Source organism: Protomyctophum parallelum (assembly GCF_964188405.1).
Source record: "Protomyctophum parallelum genome assembly, chromosome: 11".
Taxonomy (NCBI): Eukaryota; Metazoa; Chordata; class Actinopteri; order Myctophiformes; family Myctophidae; genus Protomyctophum; species Protomyctophum parallelum.
The window spans coordinates 16,503,450-16,523,619 of NC_139707.1; the positions used below are offsets into that span (position 1 = coordinate 16,503,450).

Genomic DNA, 20,170 nt, shown 5'->3' on the forward strand with positions numbered 1-20,170 from the left:
TGTCACTGGTGGACGGGTTTCTGAACTTCCCACAGACTTATGAGACAGACAGAGTAGAAAAAATGGTGCCATTTATCATGATTATTAGTGAGGACCAATTATATGAAGATAGGTTGAAAAGTGGTGAAGTGGTCCTTTAACAGAGTTATTCCAGTTGCCCTTTGCACACCTGTTGGCAGATTGTCCAGTGAGCTGTCTCTTAAAATACATGAGCAGTTTCCCCCGCAGCAGCAAATTTAAAATGCACTTTGACTCTTTCCCCTGCAGACCCCAAAATATCTGAACCCCTCCAAATCTCTGGCTCAGTCATCTAGTCACCCAGATCCATGCCTAACAGAGCCATTATTGAGAGCATGCTTAAGGATCCGGTAAAATGCTATCAGCCGCTCTCTTGTTCTGTCCCTCTTTCTTGCTCACCTCTTTATTTTTAGCCTCCAAACAACTGGTCTCCTAAAAATGGGCCTGTCTCGCGTGGGTAGGAGGAGAGGGGTGCTGTGCTGCTATGTGTGTGCTATGTACGGTATCCAATCCCCAGTCTTCTACAGGCCTGATAGTCCTCCTCTTTTGCCTTTGTCTCTGCTGGAAAGAGTGCGATACAGGGTCACTGGTTCCTGTGCACATAGTTTGGGATTACCAGGGACATCTCAAGGAGAGCTCACATCAAAGGACCAACCTTTACTGCTGGACTATTTCCTTTTATTTCTCTACTGTTTCAGGGGACGTGGTGACCTTGCCAGCTATACAGTTCTGCATATTGTGACCAAACCATATTCTCTGACTCTCAGGGTGTGTGGATGGTAGTTGTGGACCATGCGCTCCCTGTGGTTGTTCCTGCTCCCTTGCCTGAGTCTTGTGCCTTTGGTCCCTGCTGAGAAGGGCCTGGAGTTCCCCCGCTATGATGGCAAAGACCGCGTTCTGGACATCAGTGACAAGAACTACAAGAAGGCCCTGAAGAAGTACAGCATGCTGTGTTTGCTCTACCATGAGCCCATGCCAGAGAGCAAGGAGCTACAGAAGAAACATCAGATGATCGAGTTGGTGCTAGAGGTAAGACACTGCCAGGGAAGAGAAAGAAGAAAGGGAGATGGTGAATGGAGATGATGGGCGGATTGACAGTGTTAATACAAATATATATGAAGAGAAGTAAAAAGGAGAAGGGTAATCAGGCGTGCTGTGAGTGGGAGAGGCATGAGGAATGGAGGACTTGTAGGGGTGAATAGGTCAACTCAGCCCATCGCCTAGGCTTGTTGTATAACAGAGTTGCTGTACCAGAGCATACAGTAACATCCGAGTCAATGTTCATTTATCTATTTGTAGGATTTGAGTGTACAATTGTGTCCATTTGGTTACATTTGTATGGCCAGTTAAATGAAAACTGATGGTTTTATTGCAGTACTTTGTTTCCCCCACTAGTCAAAGAACCCTCTGATGAAGTTCAAAACCCCATAGACTTAATATGTGACATAACCCTTTGTAAGAACCGCATACAGAACATTCTGCCTGCCATTTAGATGTTCCCACATATATCCTATGCATGTGTATATGTCTGTACTGTATGCGTTTCAATGCATGGGGGTCTGTCTGTACAGTTGCACAATGCACAGTGAGATACAATTCTGTCAGTTATGGTTATTTCTGCTAGGCTAATTGTGCACCCGAGTCTCACAGAAACGTAGCCCTGGCATGCTTCCCTGGCTCTCCAAGAGTGGCAGAAACAGGCCAGGGGGTCATCTATGTTATGTTATTGAACTGCACATGGAAAGGATACTGTATTTCTGATCATTATGTTTAAGGCCCATAATCACTTGATTATCACTTTTAAGGTCATGGAGATTGAAGTGGTATAGTTGCAGTGGTTCCCAAACAACGTGTGGAGATCTGCAATTTTCACTATGTTTTTTTATTTATTACAGTAGATCTATTTTCAAGCCCAAATATAAAATGCTAAACATGCATGGTAGCTTAAGGTAGTCAGATACAATCCTAAAGTGACAATTCAGAATCCTGCACCGGGTGAACTGTTCATTCTTTGTGTCATATAGTCGGTGCATGCCGAGTTTCTGCCTGATCTCTAGAATGAAACTTGAGACCTAGTAGTATTCTAACTCTGATAATAGCCGTGTAATTTTACACAGCACAGGTGGGACATATTAGGGGAAACGTACTATAGTCTATAGGCACCACACTGTACTCATGTGCAAAGACCGATATGAACTTGACTTGTACTAAAGGTTAGCTATACAGTATCTGACTACAATACAGTATAGTGGTCAGACTCGAAAGTGGTTGGTCAAGCAGCTAATTAGTTGCACTTGGTCCATGGCACATCACAGAGACTCATGCCTGTGTCCCGTGGGATATTGTTTGTGCCAACACAGTCAGATGTTTAACTTTTGAATGAAACTGATGCTGGTAGATGTCTCACAGCTGTGGTTGGCAGAAGATCACACACAATCTCACATCCTGTCAGAGGACTTTTTGTCCCTGTCCCCAACACTAGCAACAACTAGTCCAGCTTCACAGCAGTAGTCAGAGCATCCACATGTAATCTGTCAGTACTGGCAAACATCTAGGCTAGTCTATTTAATTATCTCCGACAGGCTGAGACATAAAATAAAGAAATCACACCCGTGTGAAGTGAGGCGCGCTCTTATCATCATACATCATCATGACGTAACATGTCTATTTGCTCGTCCACATATGACGGAAATTCTGTCTGTTTGTGTAATACGAAAATCTACACAAATAGGTTAACATAGGAGGGGTTAGCGCCCCTAAAAAATGTTCCCCATGATTCCTTGGATCATGATGTAATTAACTTCCCATAAGGGCCTCGCCAGATTCTTCCATTTTACATTTTCTTAAAAACACACATTTTTCTACTACTGTCAAACACAGTTTTAATACCCCATTCTGTTTGCCTTGAATTGCTTTAATCACACCCGTGTGAAGTGATGGCGCTCTCATCATTATACATCATCATACATCATCTCATGAACAACTGAATGGCATTTAATGTTTGTGTTGCCACAAATTTACGTCATATTTGAGGCACATATGACCTAATTTCTCCTTTCATTGTCAATGGCAAATATGAGACGTGTGGGGACAAAAGCGGTATATAGGAGGGGCTAGTGCCCCTCAAACATAATGAGGGTGGGGCCTATTTAAAAAAAAAATCACATTCCGTGCTCAGCCAATCAAATCATAACAAAAGTCAGTCCGGCCAATCACTTTTGGCGTCTGCCCTCACTTTTATCTTCAATGTAGCCTACGGTACTTTGCTCAGTCAATCAAATCTATGGGGTGATCAGCCAATCACAAGCCAATGTTTGTAGAAAGCTGGACATAGAAGGGGCTAGTGCCTCTCAAAAAAAATGTCATGAACACATCCAATCATACCCAAATTAGAGTAGTGTTACAGCATTTGTATACAAACTATTTCCATGCGCCTGCAGCTTTGAAATGCCTCTGTTGTGTTAGGGTTGGTCTCCAAATCTCATTTGCTAATCTAATTCACTGCACAATGGCTAGTATAATGCTATGCTGCAGGTTATAAATAGACCACAGCATTTTTGGATGATTATATAACCGTTTCTATGGTGGCCCCTGGGCTGTCCTTTCTCTGGGCTGTGTTATCATGTCAATATTAATTCCACCACCACTAATCCTTTGCTCAGCTAAATGGAATTTGATTGCATGGCGTGGGTCTGTTTGAGTGCATATAGTACACTATGTATCTGTGTAGTTCATATTGCATGATATGCTGTAAGTCGCTCTGGATAAGAGTGTGGAGTTTGCATGTTCTCTGGACCCCGTGTCCCCTAGGGTAGGTACCCTCACAAAAAACATGCACGGGCGCCTGATTGAGGGGAAAGGCACTGGTTGGAATAACGTATTCCTTCCACGTGCTACGTCCAACCAGGGAAACTCCCCCCTGTCAGGTGAAAAGAAGCAGCTTGGACTCCTCATGCATAGAAGGAAGCATGAGGTCAGTCCGCTGCCTCCCCTAGGTTGGCAGAGGATGTGTAACCTGACTCCGCCAGATTGTGGCAGAGCAGGAGGAGGAACTCCTTAGATAATTAGGATTAGTCATTAGATAATTGACACTGGGTGAAAAAATGGGTTGCAAAATCGTGGGATAAAATTTGTGAAAAACAAAAAAAGAGCGTCTGCTCAAGTATTGACTATCACTGTTGACCCTTGCTTCAAAAGGTGTAGTCGGTACTCTCATTTTATTAATCTTGAAAAATCAAGGCCATTATCTACACAGTAATTTAGAGCCAATTCAGATATTTCTCCTCTCTTCACAAGTAATATTAACCCTATACTGATCAGTTAGGTCTACTGTAGTTTACAGTATTTTAGAATTTTAGAATGCCACAGTAGAAACCATTATACAATCATATTTGCTTCTCATCCCAATCATGCAAAGTCTATTTTCACCATGGCTCAGCTGTCAATCTAACAGCTGAGTCTCCATGCCTACTATCCCATTTAGAATTGACCATTTCCTGCCTGTAGGTGCTTTGCTTGACCGACAGCTGTCAATCTGACAGCTGCCTCCATGTGTAACTATCTCACCTAGAATAGGATGATTGTGTCGGAGTCCATGTGTGAGTCCGTGTCGTGTGTCCATGTGTCTGTCTGTCCGTCTGTGTACAGCTAATTTCCGTTAACCAGGTGACTGTGTGTGTGTGTGTGTGTGTGTGTGTGTGTCACCGTTAACCAGGTCGATGCCAAATTTTGCACACACAATCCCTGGATGCCAACGATGAACCTCTGCCCCAAATTATCCAGAACAGCCTGTTATAGCGTCACCAGGAGGCCGACTTTTGAAAAACACATTTTTTGAATATTACTCTGTCCAAAAATACCGCAAATCGTTTCACAGTATTTCTACAGTCATGTGTTCAAGTCGGATCTGTCCGATATTTCATATTCCATCCTAATTGGCTAACATTGGCTTTCAAAGTTTGCAGTATTGGCCCGTTTCACAGACTTTCCTACTAGGCTGAGGAATATATCCCACCCTTTTCACATTGGCCTGTTATAGCACCATCAACAGGTGGATTTTTGCAACATTTTTTTGGAACAAAATGCTTCAAATCATCCAATTGCCATCCAAGGAATAAGAAGAAATGGCACCCTTTTCACATTGGCCTATTATAGGCCACAACCTGACCTGCCCTGGTGGAGACCTGTTCCCAGAGGAGCACTTTTTCTAGTTTTGTTATTATTTAGTCTTTGATGATATATTTTTTCTTTCTTCAGATGGTTGCCCAGATAATGGAGGAGAAAGACATTGGATTTGGAATGGTTGACTCTCATAAAGACGCCAAGGTGGCCAAGAAACTTGGTAAGTGAAATATTATAGCTTTGTGTCAAGCAAACTGCACTGATTCAGGAGTCCCGAGACCGGTGATGCTAGACTACACTCTCGCATCGCATCGGATGGAAGAAAAAATGACCATTTAGGGCCTGGGCCGGCCGAGCTGTCCAGGCACCTGGGCTGGTAATCCAGTCTGACAGGCAGCGTGTCGCAGATTCGAGTCTGCTTAAACTACATGATGTCACCTGCCTACTTCAACAGTTTTTACACTATTCTCCCCCGGCCTATACTGTAGGTCTGGAGGAGGAGGGCAGTGTTTACGTGTTCAAGGCCGACCGAGTGATCGAGTTTGACGGGCTGCTGTCTGCTGACACCCTGGTGGAGTTCCTACTAGATGTAAGTGGAGTGATTGTAGGCTGCCTGCTTCTACTAATCAACACACTAGCATTCGGTGCCAGTCACGAGCCAAGTGTTCTGCTCTCCTCTCACCTTCTCTTTTGACGTGTCGCTGTATGTTTGTCTCTAGCTGTTGGAAGAACCAGTGGAGGTGATAGGGAATGCTCTGGAGCTGAGGGCCTTTGATAGGATGGAGGAGGACATCCGCCTCATTGGCTACTTCAAGAGCGAAGACTCTGAGCGTGAGTGTGTGAGGCTGTGAGGATGAGTGAGCTGAGAGTGTTTGACGATAATGCAAGTGAAATGGTGCATGAGCTTGATTTATCCTTAGCACACCGGTATCGTGCATAATGAGCTTGTAGATCTGCTATTTATGCAATATGACACAGGCAGGGGTGGACTAACCCTTCATGGTGGCCGATGCTACAACCCCGCTGTCTGTTTTGTCAGCGAGCGGTGCAGGGTTGGAAATTTGACCCTGCACTCACTGCCGCATATCACCGTTTTAGCGCTCCTTCAGCAGGCTTCACTTCTACATTTTGCTGCTCTCCCTTTTTCTTTTCCCTTTGTCCTTGCCGTTTGGTGCCCCCCCCCCCCCAAGGTTGGTGCCCTGTGCTGCAGCACCTAAAGTCCTTCCATTAAGCCAGCCCTGGACACAGGCTTCACGCCTGTGACCAAGTATAAATCAAGCCTATATGTGCATGTGCTGCCTTGAATGTAACGGGTTTATGATAATTAGTATATCTGTGATGGGGTCTTCAAGGTGAATATCCTTCATTTTTATCTCATCTCCAGTGATTTACAGTTCCATTTTTACCACAGCTTTACATGCAGCTGCCGGTGCCTGTTTTATACGAAGAACTCACTGAAGTGTAATTGCCTCTGACTAACTGGGAGCATGAACCAGGGAGCAGAGTTCAGCTATTTCAGTTCCCTGATGTGTCTGTCATCTCTCCTGGGGCTAGAACAAGCACGCACTGATGTGTGTAATAATACTATAGCAAAAGTAATAAACGTGAACCGTTTTGTGATATTAAGACTCATACATAAATAGTAGTAATAATTATTGTGTAAATGTGTGCACAACTGATTTGTTGTTTAAGTTTGTGGACTTTTAATAGCAGATCTACAAGCTCACAACGCATCGCAGTGTTTGTTTAGAGCCTAAATAAATAATAACCGGCCGCCAGTCAAGTCTATGGACTTTAATGTTGTTTAGGGTAGGAAATGACAATGCAAGACGTCATCTGGCTGATATAAATACTGTGCTTGCTGCCCCGATCACTTCACACGAGTGAATCAAAGGTTTTATGGTCATGACTCATGACTCATGACTCATGACTCATGACTCATGCACCAGGCTTGATTCTAGGCTTAAAATAATTGATAAATATTTTGGGAATTCATCCTAATACTTTCCTCTCCTCTTTCATCCTCAGACTACCTTGCTTTCAAAGAAGCAGCAGAGCAGTTTCAGCCCTACATTAAGTTTTTTGCCACATTTGAGAAGTCTGTAAGTAGTAAGACATGCTCTTTCACAAAAAATAAATAAAAAAAGATTCATGAAACAGCATCCAACCTTGAGTGGGACACAACTTTGCCTTGAGCTGTCTTGGGCCTTGCAGGTGGCCAAGGAGCTGACACTGAAGATGAATGAGGTGGATTTCTATGAACCCTTCATGGAGGAGCCCGATACCATCCCAGGCAAGCCACACTCAGAAGAGCAACTTGTGGAATTCATCAACAAGCACAGAAGACCAACTCTGAGAAAGCTGCGAGCTGAGGATATGTTTGAAACATGGGTGAGCGAGGACCTCTTGTCTTGCCTGCACATACAATTAAAGACAGATTGATGAAATAATATACTAAAAAGAAAGGATTTCTATTTGACATTTGTGACATGCCATGATGTCTTTCTCAGGAGGACGACGTGGAGGGGATCCACATTGTTGCTTTTGCAGAAGAGGAGGACGCTGGTGAGCCCATTGGCAACGTCATGATAAAACATAAAACCATTACCATGTGTTTGACAAGGCCAGATGGATGCATGAACCCATAGAAAAAATTTGGTCTAAACCGCTAGTTCTCAACATGAGGTCCAGGGACCACCAAGTGGTCCAAATGGACCCTTACAGGTCTGTAACTCAGAGAGCATAAAATGTAACCAAATGATTATTATGGATTTTACAGTATAGATTGGGTCCCAGAGATAAAATGTACAGAAATTAACTAACTAAATGAAAATACTGGAACCCTAATATATAGCCTACACTGTAAACTCTGCTCCGAGGAAGGCTGAGGCCGAAATGTGTTAATAAATAGAAGAAATGTGCATCTGAGGCAGTCTTGCAATCTTTATTTTGGAGGGACGCTTTTTCCAATTTGGTGGTATTTCAACTACACTGTAAACTGCTCAGTACTTAATAGTTACATATACTTGTGACTGAGGATCTATTTGGACACCTGGTTGTCCCCCGACCCAATGTTTAGAACCAGTGGTCTGCAGACACCATGGAGTAGAGTTCTGCTATAGACTTACATTGTTTGTCCCATCATGTGGCGTTGATTTCTTGCAGATGGTTTTGAGTTCCTGGAGATCTTGAAGGAGGTAGCCAGAGACAACACCCATCTCCCTGACCTGAGCATTGTCTGGATCGACCCTGATGACTTCCCACTGGTGAGACAGAAACCATAGAAATATACAGTCATCAATGTAAAGTACTCTGAAAGTCTATTTCTTTCTAATATGCTGTTCTTGCTGCCCCCCTCAGCTGATTCCATACTGGGAGAAGACATTTAAGGTGGACCTGTTCAGACCTCAGATTGGAGTTGTCAATGTTACAGACGTAAGTCCCAGACCGGCGAGCCAAGTAAAACCAATGGCAATCAGACTACAGCATATTGGATCTTCCCTGACGTTATTTAACAATAGTGCCCACTTGAAACTCTTGCAAGTGTTCTGTCCACTTCACTATCACTAGTAAGAGAGTGGGTAGAGGAGGATGATACATTTTAAAGCAATGAATAGCAGAAATAGCCAATCTACAAGCACAGTACTCACAAACCATGTTTGGTCAAACAAGCCGGTCGAGAGATTGCAGGTGTATTTATTCTGTGGTGATTGCAACAAGGATTGGCTGTGGTGAGTGGAGGCAGGTGTAGTGGATACTGATGATTGTGAATGGGGATTGGCTAATGAGTGAGGGAGATAGGGAAGCGATTGAGAACGGGAAGTGGCCTAGAACTAACATAGTATACTTTAGGTTCTTATCAGTATCACAATAATTATTAATAAAATGAACTAATTTTTAAACGTTTTAAAGATAAAATATAATGAATTATTTTTACATAATTAAAAATATATATTAATGTTATATTATCAATACAATCTCTGTGTTTTGCCAATTATTTGCAATCCACAGGTTGGGAATTGCTGATATAACTCTTCTTCATATGCAGGCTGACAGTGTGTGGATGGTGATGGACGATGAGGAAGACATGCCTACTGCTCAGGAGCTGGAGGCCTGGGTTGCTGATGTTCTCTCTGGCAAAGTCAACACTGAGGATGACGATGATGATGACGATGATGATGATGACGATGATGATGATGATGACGATGACGATGACGATGATGATGATGATGATGACGATGATGACGATGTTGATGATGACGAGGACGATGATAACGATGATGATGGTGGTGATGCCGACGACAATGATGATGATGATGACGACGACGACGACGACGATGATGATGATGAATAATTCATAAACAGTGAATTGTAAATCTAGCATTGACTTCTTTCTTGTCACACTTGCTGTTATCAGAGTGAGTGATTTCCAGTTGAACAGACCTGGATTCAGCCATGCAGCAAGGTCGTCACATGCCACACCGCCACAGTGGCTTACACTTTTACGTTTCAGAACAATCTCTATGCGATTTGTATTGAATGGTGTGTATTCTGCACACAGTAAAAGTCTACTTGGTCTACTACATAATATATAATATATAGATATATTTTATCAAATAATAATGTATACAAATAAATAGAGTTGTTCGATGCAAAGTCAATGTAAGTAATATTTAAGTCAACATGAGTCATGGACCAGACTTCATACCACACTGTAAATGACTGTATGAAGATAAATGGGTGTTTACAAGGAAAAGGTACAGGGAAAATATATTATGTCAGCATTGCACATCAAAGTCAAGTCAAATATTTCTGTTTCTGAATAAAATTGCCGGCGATTAAGCCAATATAACATAGGCTACTATCTCAGGTCTTTTAAATGAGCCATGAACATTAGAGAGAACTTTACCCCAACTAACAAGTCAACTAGTACTTGAACAAAAATTGCACTTTCTATCATAATCTTCACATATTTTTCCCCCCAAAAGCTGTAAGATTAAAGCATAATTCATGTTGATGTGTAACCTTCAATTCCAATAAACAAATCTGATGGTCTTTGTGTGTCCTTTTTGTTGTTGTATTGCAGCTTTGATTCAGGTAATGAAGTTTGCAGGTTGTTTTTGCTTAGAGAATTCTTATGTTCTGCCCCAGGGGTCACAGCCAGGGGTCACAGCTTTTAAAACATGTCATTAGCTGGCAATCTCCATTTTCCACAGCATGCCTATACAGTAAACCCATCTCTCGCCTTCTCCATCTTTTAGGGGTTTATTTCTCAGCTGAATCAATAGAGCCAGGAGGAGCAGCTGCACTGGGAGATAATAATCACTGTTAGAAAGGTGCTGGAAAGCTCATTTGAATCCTAATTCGTTTTCAGTTCCTCTATTTCGTTCCTATTCCTCTAACCTTGCATTCCACTACTCTGCTGTCCATTTTCATCGTGGACTTTGTAAGTCGCTCTGGATAAGAACATCTGCTAAATGCCTAAATTGTAAATGTAATTGACTTATGTCACTGTCCATGTAGTTTGAAGGGGGTGAATGCATTGTGGCAGGAGGGGGCCAGGTGTTCCTAATAATGTGGTCCAGGTTTGGGGGAAGGGGCCTCCATGAAGCTCACTGTCCCGCTCTGCCAAGCAAAGACCTGAGATAGTAGTCTGCACTCTGCACTGAGTGATATCAGATGACACACACCAACCTAGCATTACACACAGGAACATGCTCACTATGCATTTAACTCAGTGGTAAGGGTCCATTTGGGTCCATTACACTCTTAAAGGAGTAGTTCACCCAGAATTACTTATTTTCTATCAATTACACACCCGACGAAGCCTTGATTTCACGGAAATGTTTTCGTTTTGTTTTTGTCGCATTCATGAGCCAATAATTTGATGACCAGTGGGAGACTGCAGAGTCTCCACTAAAATAAGTCCTATTTTGGGTGAACTACTCCTTTAAGAGTTAAATAAACACTGACTGAGGATAACAATACATTAAATAAAAAGCGTTACTCAAATGTCTTGAAAAGGTCAATACAAATATTTATTTTGTACAAATGTGATTTTGACACAGCTGCTGTGATTTCACAAGTGCCACCTTATAAAAGAACCCAGGGAAAACTTAGGGCTTGTGATTGGTCACCTGGATGACAGTGAAAAGACAGCGATCGCTGGTCAGTTTTTCTCTCTCACACTCATGCACGCACACATGCACACACGCTCACACACAACCTTGAAAACTGCACATGCATGCTGAGCACATACATACACACTGTATGTGTGACAGAGGCACGTGTGTGTAGTTAAGGAGACATAATGTTCACACAACTATCAACACTATAAAATCCTAAATACTACACATATTGTAAGAGACAATAATAACACTTGTGTAAATATGAATGTACAGCATGACAGGCTAACTAAATAGGGTTTTAAATGCATTGAAGTATAATATTCATATAAATTATTTTCTTCTTTTTTGATTGGTGCCAAGAGAAACACAAAACTATTTCCTAAGAGCTACACTTCCAATTATCAGAACTAGGTGGCAGTAGTGCGACACTTGACATGACTGTGGCGTCTACACAGATAATACTGACACTATAAATACTGACACTGGGTTCATCTACATTAAAGAAGCATTACATTCCAACACTTGTTTAAACACTGACACCCGTTCAAATGTCAGCGGCTATTATGACGATAAGAAAGTAGTTTGACTATTGGAAATAAAGACAGCTGAATAATAATCTCTTTTATCGGTCTGATCGATCGGCAGACGACAAGCTCTGCCTGGGATGGAGGTACTTCACTTGGCATACAGGATTTCATTGTCCAGAAATGGATCCATTTCACGAGGAAGGAATTAGGACAGAAATATGAGCATATTCTTGTCATTAAGATAGAAAGGGATCGTTTTGAATGTAAAAATAATACGTTAAACCACATGAGTCAGATAACCTTCCGCGCCCTTTCTTTCACCAGTGTGTACTGCACAAAAAAGAACAAAATAATACAGAGACAGATGTGTTCATTAATAATTTCTTGGGTCGACCTACTGTATGTCCATCTGTTCAGGCACACTGTATTTTTGGGCACAGTCCATGGCCATGGGTGGCCAGTGTTTTGCCAGTCAGGTTCCAAATATGTTTTATATTATTTACAGTCACAATATGTCCAGATATAGGGCAGACACACAAGGTAGAACAAGGTAAAAAAACAACAACAACAACAACAACATACAATACACAAATATTGATATAAAAAGGTATACAGGAATGGAATATGTACAAGTATAAATACTATACACAAATTCACAATACATAACAGCTTAGCAGTGTAGTGTGAATAGGACAATGAAGCTGAAATAGAACAGTTTTTCTGATAAGGGGTTTGTTAGTTTCAGAAGGGCAACCAGGGAATTGGAAAATGTCCATGTTGCTATAACAACAATAAAGGAGCGACTGGACACAGCTCAAGACAGTCTGTGAGTGCAGCGCATGCACACACACACACACACACACACACACACACACACACACACACACACACACACACACACACACACACACACACACACACACACACAACTCACCTTCATGTGCTGGCATGCACATGAAAAAGTAAGAACACTAAATTGGGGCCGCCATTTGTAGTGCATAGAGGAATTCTTGAGCTGTATATTCTGGTGAGCATCAGTGCAGAGACCCATGCATGTTTCCTCCCAATTTCCAGCCTCCATTCCATTGTGTGTCCAAGGATGCAGAGAGCACTTCCCTTCAGTTGAACTTCAGCCACAATTATGATAGGTTTGTGTCCAAAGGCATGTACAGTATGTATGTACGTACGTACGTACGCAAATAATTGGGGAAGAGAAGAATACAGTAGGTGTAAAACACAAGGTACAAAAAAAAAAAAAATACAAAAATTGCTTCTTCTTCTTTGTATTATTGTTGGAAAAAAACAAGTCATGATAGTCATAGAAGTCCAGGTCAGATCAGACCAGCTGTGTGTTGACTGCTCTTTTAAACTGATGTCTCTGACTGGAGCAGCAGTGTAAACTTGTGAGACTTGGGGTCAATGTACTCCTCAGTTATCCGGATGTATGGGATGCTCCTGACGGTGACAGCCAGGCTAAAATCCAGACACCGCAGGAGAAACTCGGTGCCCTCCTTCATGCTACTGGTGACTGATGCCTCGCTAACCAAAGTCCACTGGTCAGCCATCCAGCGCTCCGTACCGTACTGCAGAGTAGGGCCAGGTGCTAGGTAGGCCTCCAGGAAGGCCTAAACACAGACAAACAACCACTGTTATCAACACGTTCACAAAGAACATGCTGTGGAGAGACAATATTAGGATTTAGGTTACTTTAAGTCCTGTGCGTGGGACGCTTATGTAAAGTACTGCTGCTATTCTTTTTACGTCTGCACCTCATGTCTAGATGGCTGCTCATGTACACGCCAACATATTTTTGGGTGCTTTTATGGCTTATATTGATAGATTTACAGTAGGTTGACAGTGAGATGTGTGTGTGTGTGGGGGGGGGGGGTGACACCCAGCAAAGGTCATCAGGATCGTGAGTCGAACCCGTGACACGCTGTCGGGATTACCCAGACGGCTACGCCAGCCGCCCAGGCCGTTTGACCCGTTTCTATCGTGTGCTTTTTTTTCTTTCCCTTTCCTAAAATCAACAAATAATGTAGCTTGCACGAAAACATTCTCACGCACTTCTTTATACACCTATAAACCTGTGATGTGACAATATATTTGGTCTGTGGTGCTGCTGTGACATAATTCAGCAATGTTCCACCTCAAAATATCTCAACCATTTTGACTACTTCAAACAAATCACATCAGCAGAACCAGAACGGTTGGAATCTACTCACCTTTGGGCTCATGTTATTGATGAGACAGAAAGCCAGGTGTTTCTGGATGCTCTCCATGCTGTGGCAGTGCTGCCTCCTGGTGGTTCGGAGGTACTTCTGCAGGGCGCGGGCCATGGAAGGGAAGATTGCTAGGGCTGCCTCCCGCACGTCCATGATATCTGAGGGAGATTCACGCTCGTCCTCTTTCTTCATGCGGCGGATGTGTGTGAAGGCCTCCTCCACAGCCACCACCAGCCTAACATCCATGCAACACACAACATTCAGTGTCCCGCAAGTTATAAACTCTAATTTATACTTTATGCTTTACGACATCATTTGGCACAAAGAACTGATTGTGTACTGATTTGCATAGATTTTTTACCGTTTATGTATTTTAATTGTTTTAGTTCTTGACCCTGTTTTGCATTTTAATCGATTATTGTGTTCAGTTGGTTGTAGCGTGCGATAGTTCTATCAGTCTGTTTGTACTGTATGTTTTATTGTTGTAATAGTAATCATGCTGCTCTATTGGCCGCTACACACACCAGTTGATCAATGACTTGATCGCCTCCCAGGCAGTTCTCATTGGATAGACCTTGTTTCAGAAACCTCAACATTCAACGTAGCTAGCCTAGCTTTAGGTTGACAAGACGAGCCAGGCTTGCACAGGGCGCCGCGTGGGCATTGATCAAGTGGTGTAGGCATGCGATAGGTCACTCATGTAAAAGAGATTTTAATCTCAAATGACAAATTTGAGCTGAGTTTGTTATTTTCAGTTCGCACAACAAAGTATAAATGAAGCTATACTCTTCAATGGTCACTATGCAATGTCAATGACCCGGCCGCTACCTTCCACTCCTCTCTTTTCCAAATCAACAGACCCTCGTTTAAGCACCGTCTCTGTTCCTCACCTGGCCCTACGTTTGCGCATTCTTCTATCATGGTCAGCCTCCTCGTAGTACAGCTCATTGTGGGCACTGTCCTTGCGCTTGGTGGCAGCTGCGGCTGACATCCGTGACTGATTCCCAGTCCCAGGCTGGGCCCCTGCTGTGTTCCCTGAACCTGCTTCATGAGAGCGCACATAGACACAAAGCCTAATTTGTCCTTGGTATAGCCCATCGCATCGTGCATTGAAAATATCTGATCTACAAGCTCACAACGAGGCGCAAGTGCGCCACATTGTGTGCTTGTAGATCCGCTATTATCAGTGCGCAACCCTGGCATGCAACTAAGTATAAATTAGGCTTAATGGTTATGTCAGCTGGAGATAGTGGCCCCTGGACATTGATAAATGGGTTTGCGCCTCATTTGGAAAGGAGGAGAACAAAAAGGGTCAGGGGAGGGTAAGCCACTCAAATGTGTTTGGTCCGGCACTAGGTGGTCACGACAATTGTGAATAATTCGTGGTCAGTATTTTTGTCTCACCCACCATTTGAAAGTTTAAGATTTGAGTTATGAGGTATGCTGATTTTAAACATATATTTGGGGCACCATCCAGCTTATCTTGTTGCAGTCTCAGAGACCATTAATTACAGTGAAAAGAACAGCACTGGCAGTTCTGTGTAATGGTTAAACCGTGGTATCGTGAGGATGGATTAAATATTCATCAATATTCACTTACAAGGCTGTAGCTCCAATAAAATGTGTGCATTTGTTAGCTTGTGTGATGTGCACCATCTCACATTCAGTGGTGTTAGTGGATCATAAACTGTATATATCTATATAGAATAGAATCAGGTCCACATTAGGCATGATTAGAGGATGCATATACAGTATGAATATAGAATAGAATCAGGTCCATATTAGGCATGATTAGAGGATGCATATACAGTATGAATATAGAATAGAATCAGGTCCACATTAGGCATGATTAGAGGATGCATATACAGTATGAATATAGAATAGAATCAGGTCCATATTAGGCATGATTAGAGGATGCATATACAGTATGAATATAGAATAGAATCAGGTCCATATTCGGCATGATTAGAGGATGCATCATTATACAGTATGCATTGTAGGTATACATTATGCATCATTAATCTTTGATCTCCATACCGTGTGTGTGTGTGTGTGTGTGTGTGTGTGTGTGTGTGTGTGGGAGAGAGAGAGAGAGAGAGAGAGAGATAGAGAGAAAGAGAGAGGGGGGGTGGAACGTGAAAGCAAACAACATATTTTAACAGCCGTAATATGCTCTAGAGAGTGATCTATACATCAGATTATTCGCTGAGCGTAAACCCTTATACACTCCCTTACACCACCTCCTCACCATGTGCACAAACACAAACACAACCTCACCCTGGCCTACATATTCATGTTGCCTAGAGACTGAACGAATGATAGACAGAAAGGTAGACAGAGGAAGGCTGGTGGTGGTGCGGGCAGGCGGGTGGTGGTGATAGACAGAAAGGTAGACAGAGGAAGGCTGGTGGTGGTGCGGGCAGGCGGGTGGTGGTGATAGACAGAAAGGTAGACAGAGGAAGGCTGGTGGTGGTGCGGGCAGGCGGGTGGTGGTGATAGACAGAAAGGTAGACAGAGGAAGGGTGGTGGTGGTGCGGGCAGGCGGGTGGTGGTGAATGATAGACAGAAAGGTAGACAGAGGAAGGCTGGTGGTGGTGCGGGCAGGCGGGTGGTGGTGAAGTGAAAGGGGCAACATGAAATAATGAAGGACAAAAAGAAGGGGAAAGAGAAAGAGAGCGAAGGAGCGAGGTCGAGAGAGAGAGAGGCACGCACGCACGCACGCACGCACGCACACACGCAGCACACGCAGAGAGAGAAAGAGCGAGAGACACAGAGAGAGAGAGAGATCGGGGAGTAATCCGGAGACGGGGCGAGTGGGAGGGGGAGAGTGAGGGTATGTGAGGAATGAGCTTTACTGTGATGAATTATTGAAGGGTTTGAAATTCCACAGCCCCAGAGGCCTTTCTGCTGGATTTTAGCGGGGGGCTGTAAGGACACCATCTCCCAGACTGCACCTCTCCCATAGATCATTACAACCACAATGCGGGTTGGCAGGGGTGCGTTTTGTGGGGGGAGGGTGTTTCTGCTGGTGGGGGGATGGTTTGTGGTGGTGGTGGTGCTCTGGAACCCTTTCAACGAGAGGAAACTGTAGCGTCGCTGTGCTGTTTGTGTAGCAGCCTCTCTAGTTCACACTAATGTGTGCACGCGTGTGTGCAGGCACATACACAGTGCAGTAAGTGTGCTATAGCCAGGGATGCAGTACTGTACATACAGTACATTACGGACAGAGGCAGAGGAATAGCTGTGCAGTCAACCGTGAGATGGGTCTGTTTCCTGTGATAAAGTGCTGTGCAGAGCGGGAGGAACCGTTATCAGTACTTACTGTCCAAAAGGTATATTCTCAGTTTATTTTTAAAAGCTGCTCATGAAAGCACGGGGGGGGGAAGAGAGAGAGAAGGGGAACAACAAGGAGGCGGAAGGAGAGAGAGGTCATGAATACAAATGAATCATCTGAAAGCCCATCAAAGAAAACAGATGTTGTGTGTAATTCTAATGACGTCCGTTCAGTGAGGACACTCACCATCCACGTTGTAGACCTTCAAGCCTGCAAGGTGTTTGGCAGCCCGGTGCTTGGAGGCAGAGAGGAGCGCTGGGTTGTGGAGTGGAAAGTCTTTGTAGTAGTACTCCAGAATGGACAGAGCCGCCTTCTGGATACTGAGACACGGAGAACAAGAAAGACAGAGAGACATGGAGATAGAGAGACATGATGAGACCAATGGTCGAGCATTACAGGAGCAAAAATAAACAAGAAATGGGGTTTATTAATGCCATGGCTCCAATGTGGATCTCAGACTTCATGTGGGCAGACTGTATGGCGTATCTATTATTTGGGCAAGGTTTCAGCCTTAGCCAACTGCCATTCACTTCCATTATGGAAACAAATTGACTGCTTGCTGCCTACTGGCAAAATTGGCATGATAAATCCAGCGGTTTGCGAGATTAGACCCGGACAATCAAACACACATAGACCCATTTGTAGACAGTTTGCAACAATCTTACCGAGTAAATAGTCAAACACAGGATCGGTGCCTGTCTGGGCCATATTCCCATTATGACCATACATTGCTTGGTCCAAGAATAGTAACACCCCCCCCCCCCCCCCCCCCAAAAGCCCACCCCCTCAAGCAAACTGGACAAGGAGACTGAGTGATGAGTAACTCAATTACTGCTACCGCCATTCTTCCCTCTGGACATGAGCCTCCAATTACACACGTAGAACAACAAGGGAAGGGGGGCTACTTGGAGCTGCATGTGTCCTCCAACAATGTTAAGACGATCTTTCTCATCGCGGGCCCCTCATTTTTCACTTCAAAGCACGCACACGTGCTTTCTCACTTATCCCCCCCCCCTAAACACAAGCGAGCAAGATGTGCGTGCATGCGCTGTATACCTACCTGAGCTGTCCCACGTTGTAGTGGCGCGTCTCTCCGTCCGTGGAGCGGATGATGCGTATGCTGTAGCAAGGCTGCAGGTGCTTGAGCTCCAGCAGCACCACGGCCAGGTAGTGAACGAACAGCAGGGAGTCCACCAGGGACACGGCAAACTGGACTATTCCGTGGTAGTCCTCGTCCTGCACAGCAGGTACACAAACACATACACACCTCTTATACCCATTCTGACCTGAGATCAGATTAAAAAAATGTCTTCTATACATCCTGACAGTTTTCTGAAAAAGCTATGTTTCTATGTCAGTGGTTCTTCGATTTAAAAAAATAGCAGATCTACAAGCTCGTAGCGCGCCACTCGGTGGTGCGCTATGAGCTTGTAGATCTGCTATTTTTCAATAGCTAAAGCATAACATAATGCTAACACAAAAAGGTGATGTATTCATTTCAAGGTGGCTTTTTGGTGCCACAAAACATTGTTTGTTTTTGTTTTTGTGTTCCTTGCTTTTGCTGTTGTGTGTTGTTTTATGTGTGTTTTGTTTGCTTTGAGTCTTTCATGTTGTTAACGTGTCTTATTGTGTTTTTTGTCTTAAAATAAAAAACATTTGATAACAAAAAAAAAGAAAGGTAACAAGGGCAGTTCTCTAGCTATAGGCACAGTCATCAATCATAGGCTATGTAGAAATAGAATGCCTACAGTAGAAGTGTTACGCCTCCAGCCTAGGGGAAAGCTAAGCACAACATGACATTTCTCTCTCCCCCTTGTTTCGCCGGCTCCCAACGACAAACATACAGTACCAGGTTCACAGTCCAAACACACTTAGGGCAGATATCAGCGTGGACATGGCAAAAATAAACAAACACAAGAAACAACAATCAGTACAAGACTACCTCCCTACACAACACAGGACAGAAATGTATTAACAAAACATCCCACCACCCTTAAAGTTGCAACACTAAACTGACATTGGCACACACACACGCGTGCACATTAAGCCGAGAAGACAACCGCACACACTGAGCCAATACATTAACCAAAGGTCATGACAAGAAGTGAAACACTGTACACGTATATGCTCCACGCCAACCCTAACACCCACCTGTGCATCCAGGATGCGGACCCCGTAGAACAGCCAATATGACATGGTGAGCAGGAGTGTGAGTGTGGCAAGGAAGGCGCGATACACGCACACTCTGGGCAGGCCGGCGCGGGCCGGCCTCAGGAACAGGGCCCAGACGGCCAGCATGAGGATGAGGAGCTTGAAGGAGATGGAGAGGAAGAGTCCCTCGCATGCCGCGCCACAGGTCTGCAGCCTGTCGGGCCACAGTACAGCCGGGAGGACCATGAAGGCCAGGGGAGAGGCCAGCACCAGCATGGCCAGACATACGCCCACGACCAGGGGGGCATAGCGCCGGCAGCCTCGGACCCGGTCCGCCGCGCCCTTCCCTAGGCCCACCACCTCTTCCTGGGACAGACTCAGCTCAGAGGTCCCCGTCACGGCTGTGGTGGTCTCTCCCCAGTTGTCATCCTATTGGAGGGAAGGAAGATGAGAGAAACAAAGGATGGGTTAAGGATACATTTGGCTGTAGTTTATTTATGTTAGAGAATGCTCACACTGAGTTGATAATATATGTAAGAAAATAAAGGAAAGGGCTAAAAGGCCATGGAGGCACATTCATAGCAAACTTCAAAGCCGGGGGACAATTGGGAATCGGAATCAGACAACCATTATCCCGTTCTGCCCTCTACACACAAAGATAGACAG

At 44.0% G+C, this 20,170-nt stretch overlaps 2 protein-coding genes across 2 annotated transcripts in view; one reads left to right on the top strand and one right to left on the bottom strand.

Annotated features, from left to right (window-relative positions):
• The first annotated feature begins 548 nt into the window (after nucleotides 1-548).
• Nucleotides 549-10,185, top strand: casq2 (calsequestrin 2). The gene is made up of 10 exons (XM_083777207.1): nucleotides 549-1,047; nucleotides 5,275-5,359; nucleotides 5,628-5,728; nucleotides 5,859-5,970; nucleotides 7,168-7,241; nucleotides 7,354-7,530; nucleotides 7,650-7,704; nucleotides 8,305-8,405; nucleotides 8,500-8,574; nucleotides 9,188-10,185. Exons 1-10 carry the CDS (start codon nucleotides 811-813, stop codon nucleotides 9,491-9,493), a joined length of 1,323 nt encoding a protein of 440 aa, XP_083633333.1. The 5' UTR covers nucleotides 549-810; the 3' UTR covers nucleotides 9,494-10,185.
• Nucleotides 10,186-13,158: 2,973 nt separating this feature from the next.
• The window catches only part of LOC310866334 (vang-like protein 1), a gene marked incomplete at its 3' end in the record, with an annotated part of 33,375 nt that continues 26,363 nt past the window's right edge, over nucleotides 13,159-20,170 (bottom strand). Inside the window, exons 4-10 of the mRNA XM_083775944.1 lie at nucleotides 19,505-19,933; nucleotides 18,414-18,589; nucleotides 17,540-17,673; nucleotides 17,342-17,377; nucleotides 14,910-15,060; nucleotides 14,020-14,254; nucleotides 13,159-13,419 (exon numbers count right to left, since the gene is read on the bottom strand). Coding sequence (XP_083632070.1) covers nucleotides 13,159-13,419; nucleotides 14,020-14,254; nucleotides 14,910-15,060; nucleotides 17,342-17,377; nucleotides 17,540-17,673; nucleotides 18,414-18,589; nucleotides 19,505-19,933 — 1,422 coding nt within the window. The remainder of the gene's footprint in view (nucleotides 13,420-14,019; nucleotides 14,255-14,909; nucleotides 15,061-17,341; nucleotides 17,378-17,539; nucleotides 17,674-18,413; nucleotides 18,590-19,504; nucleotides 19,934-20,170) is intronic.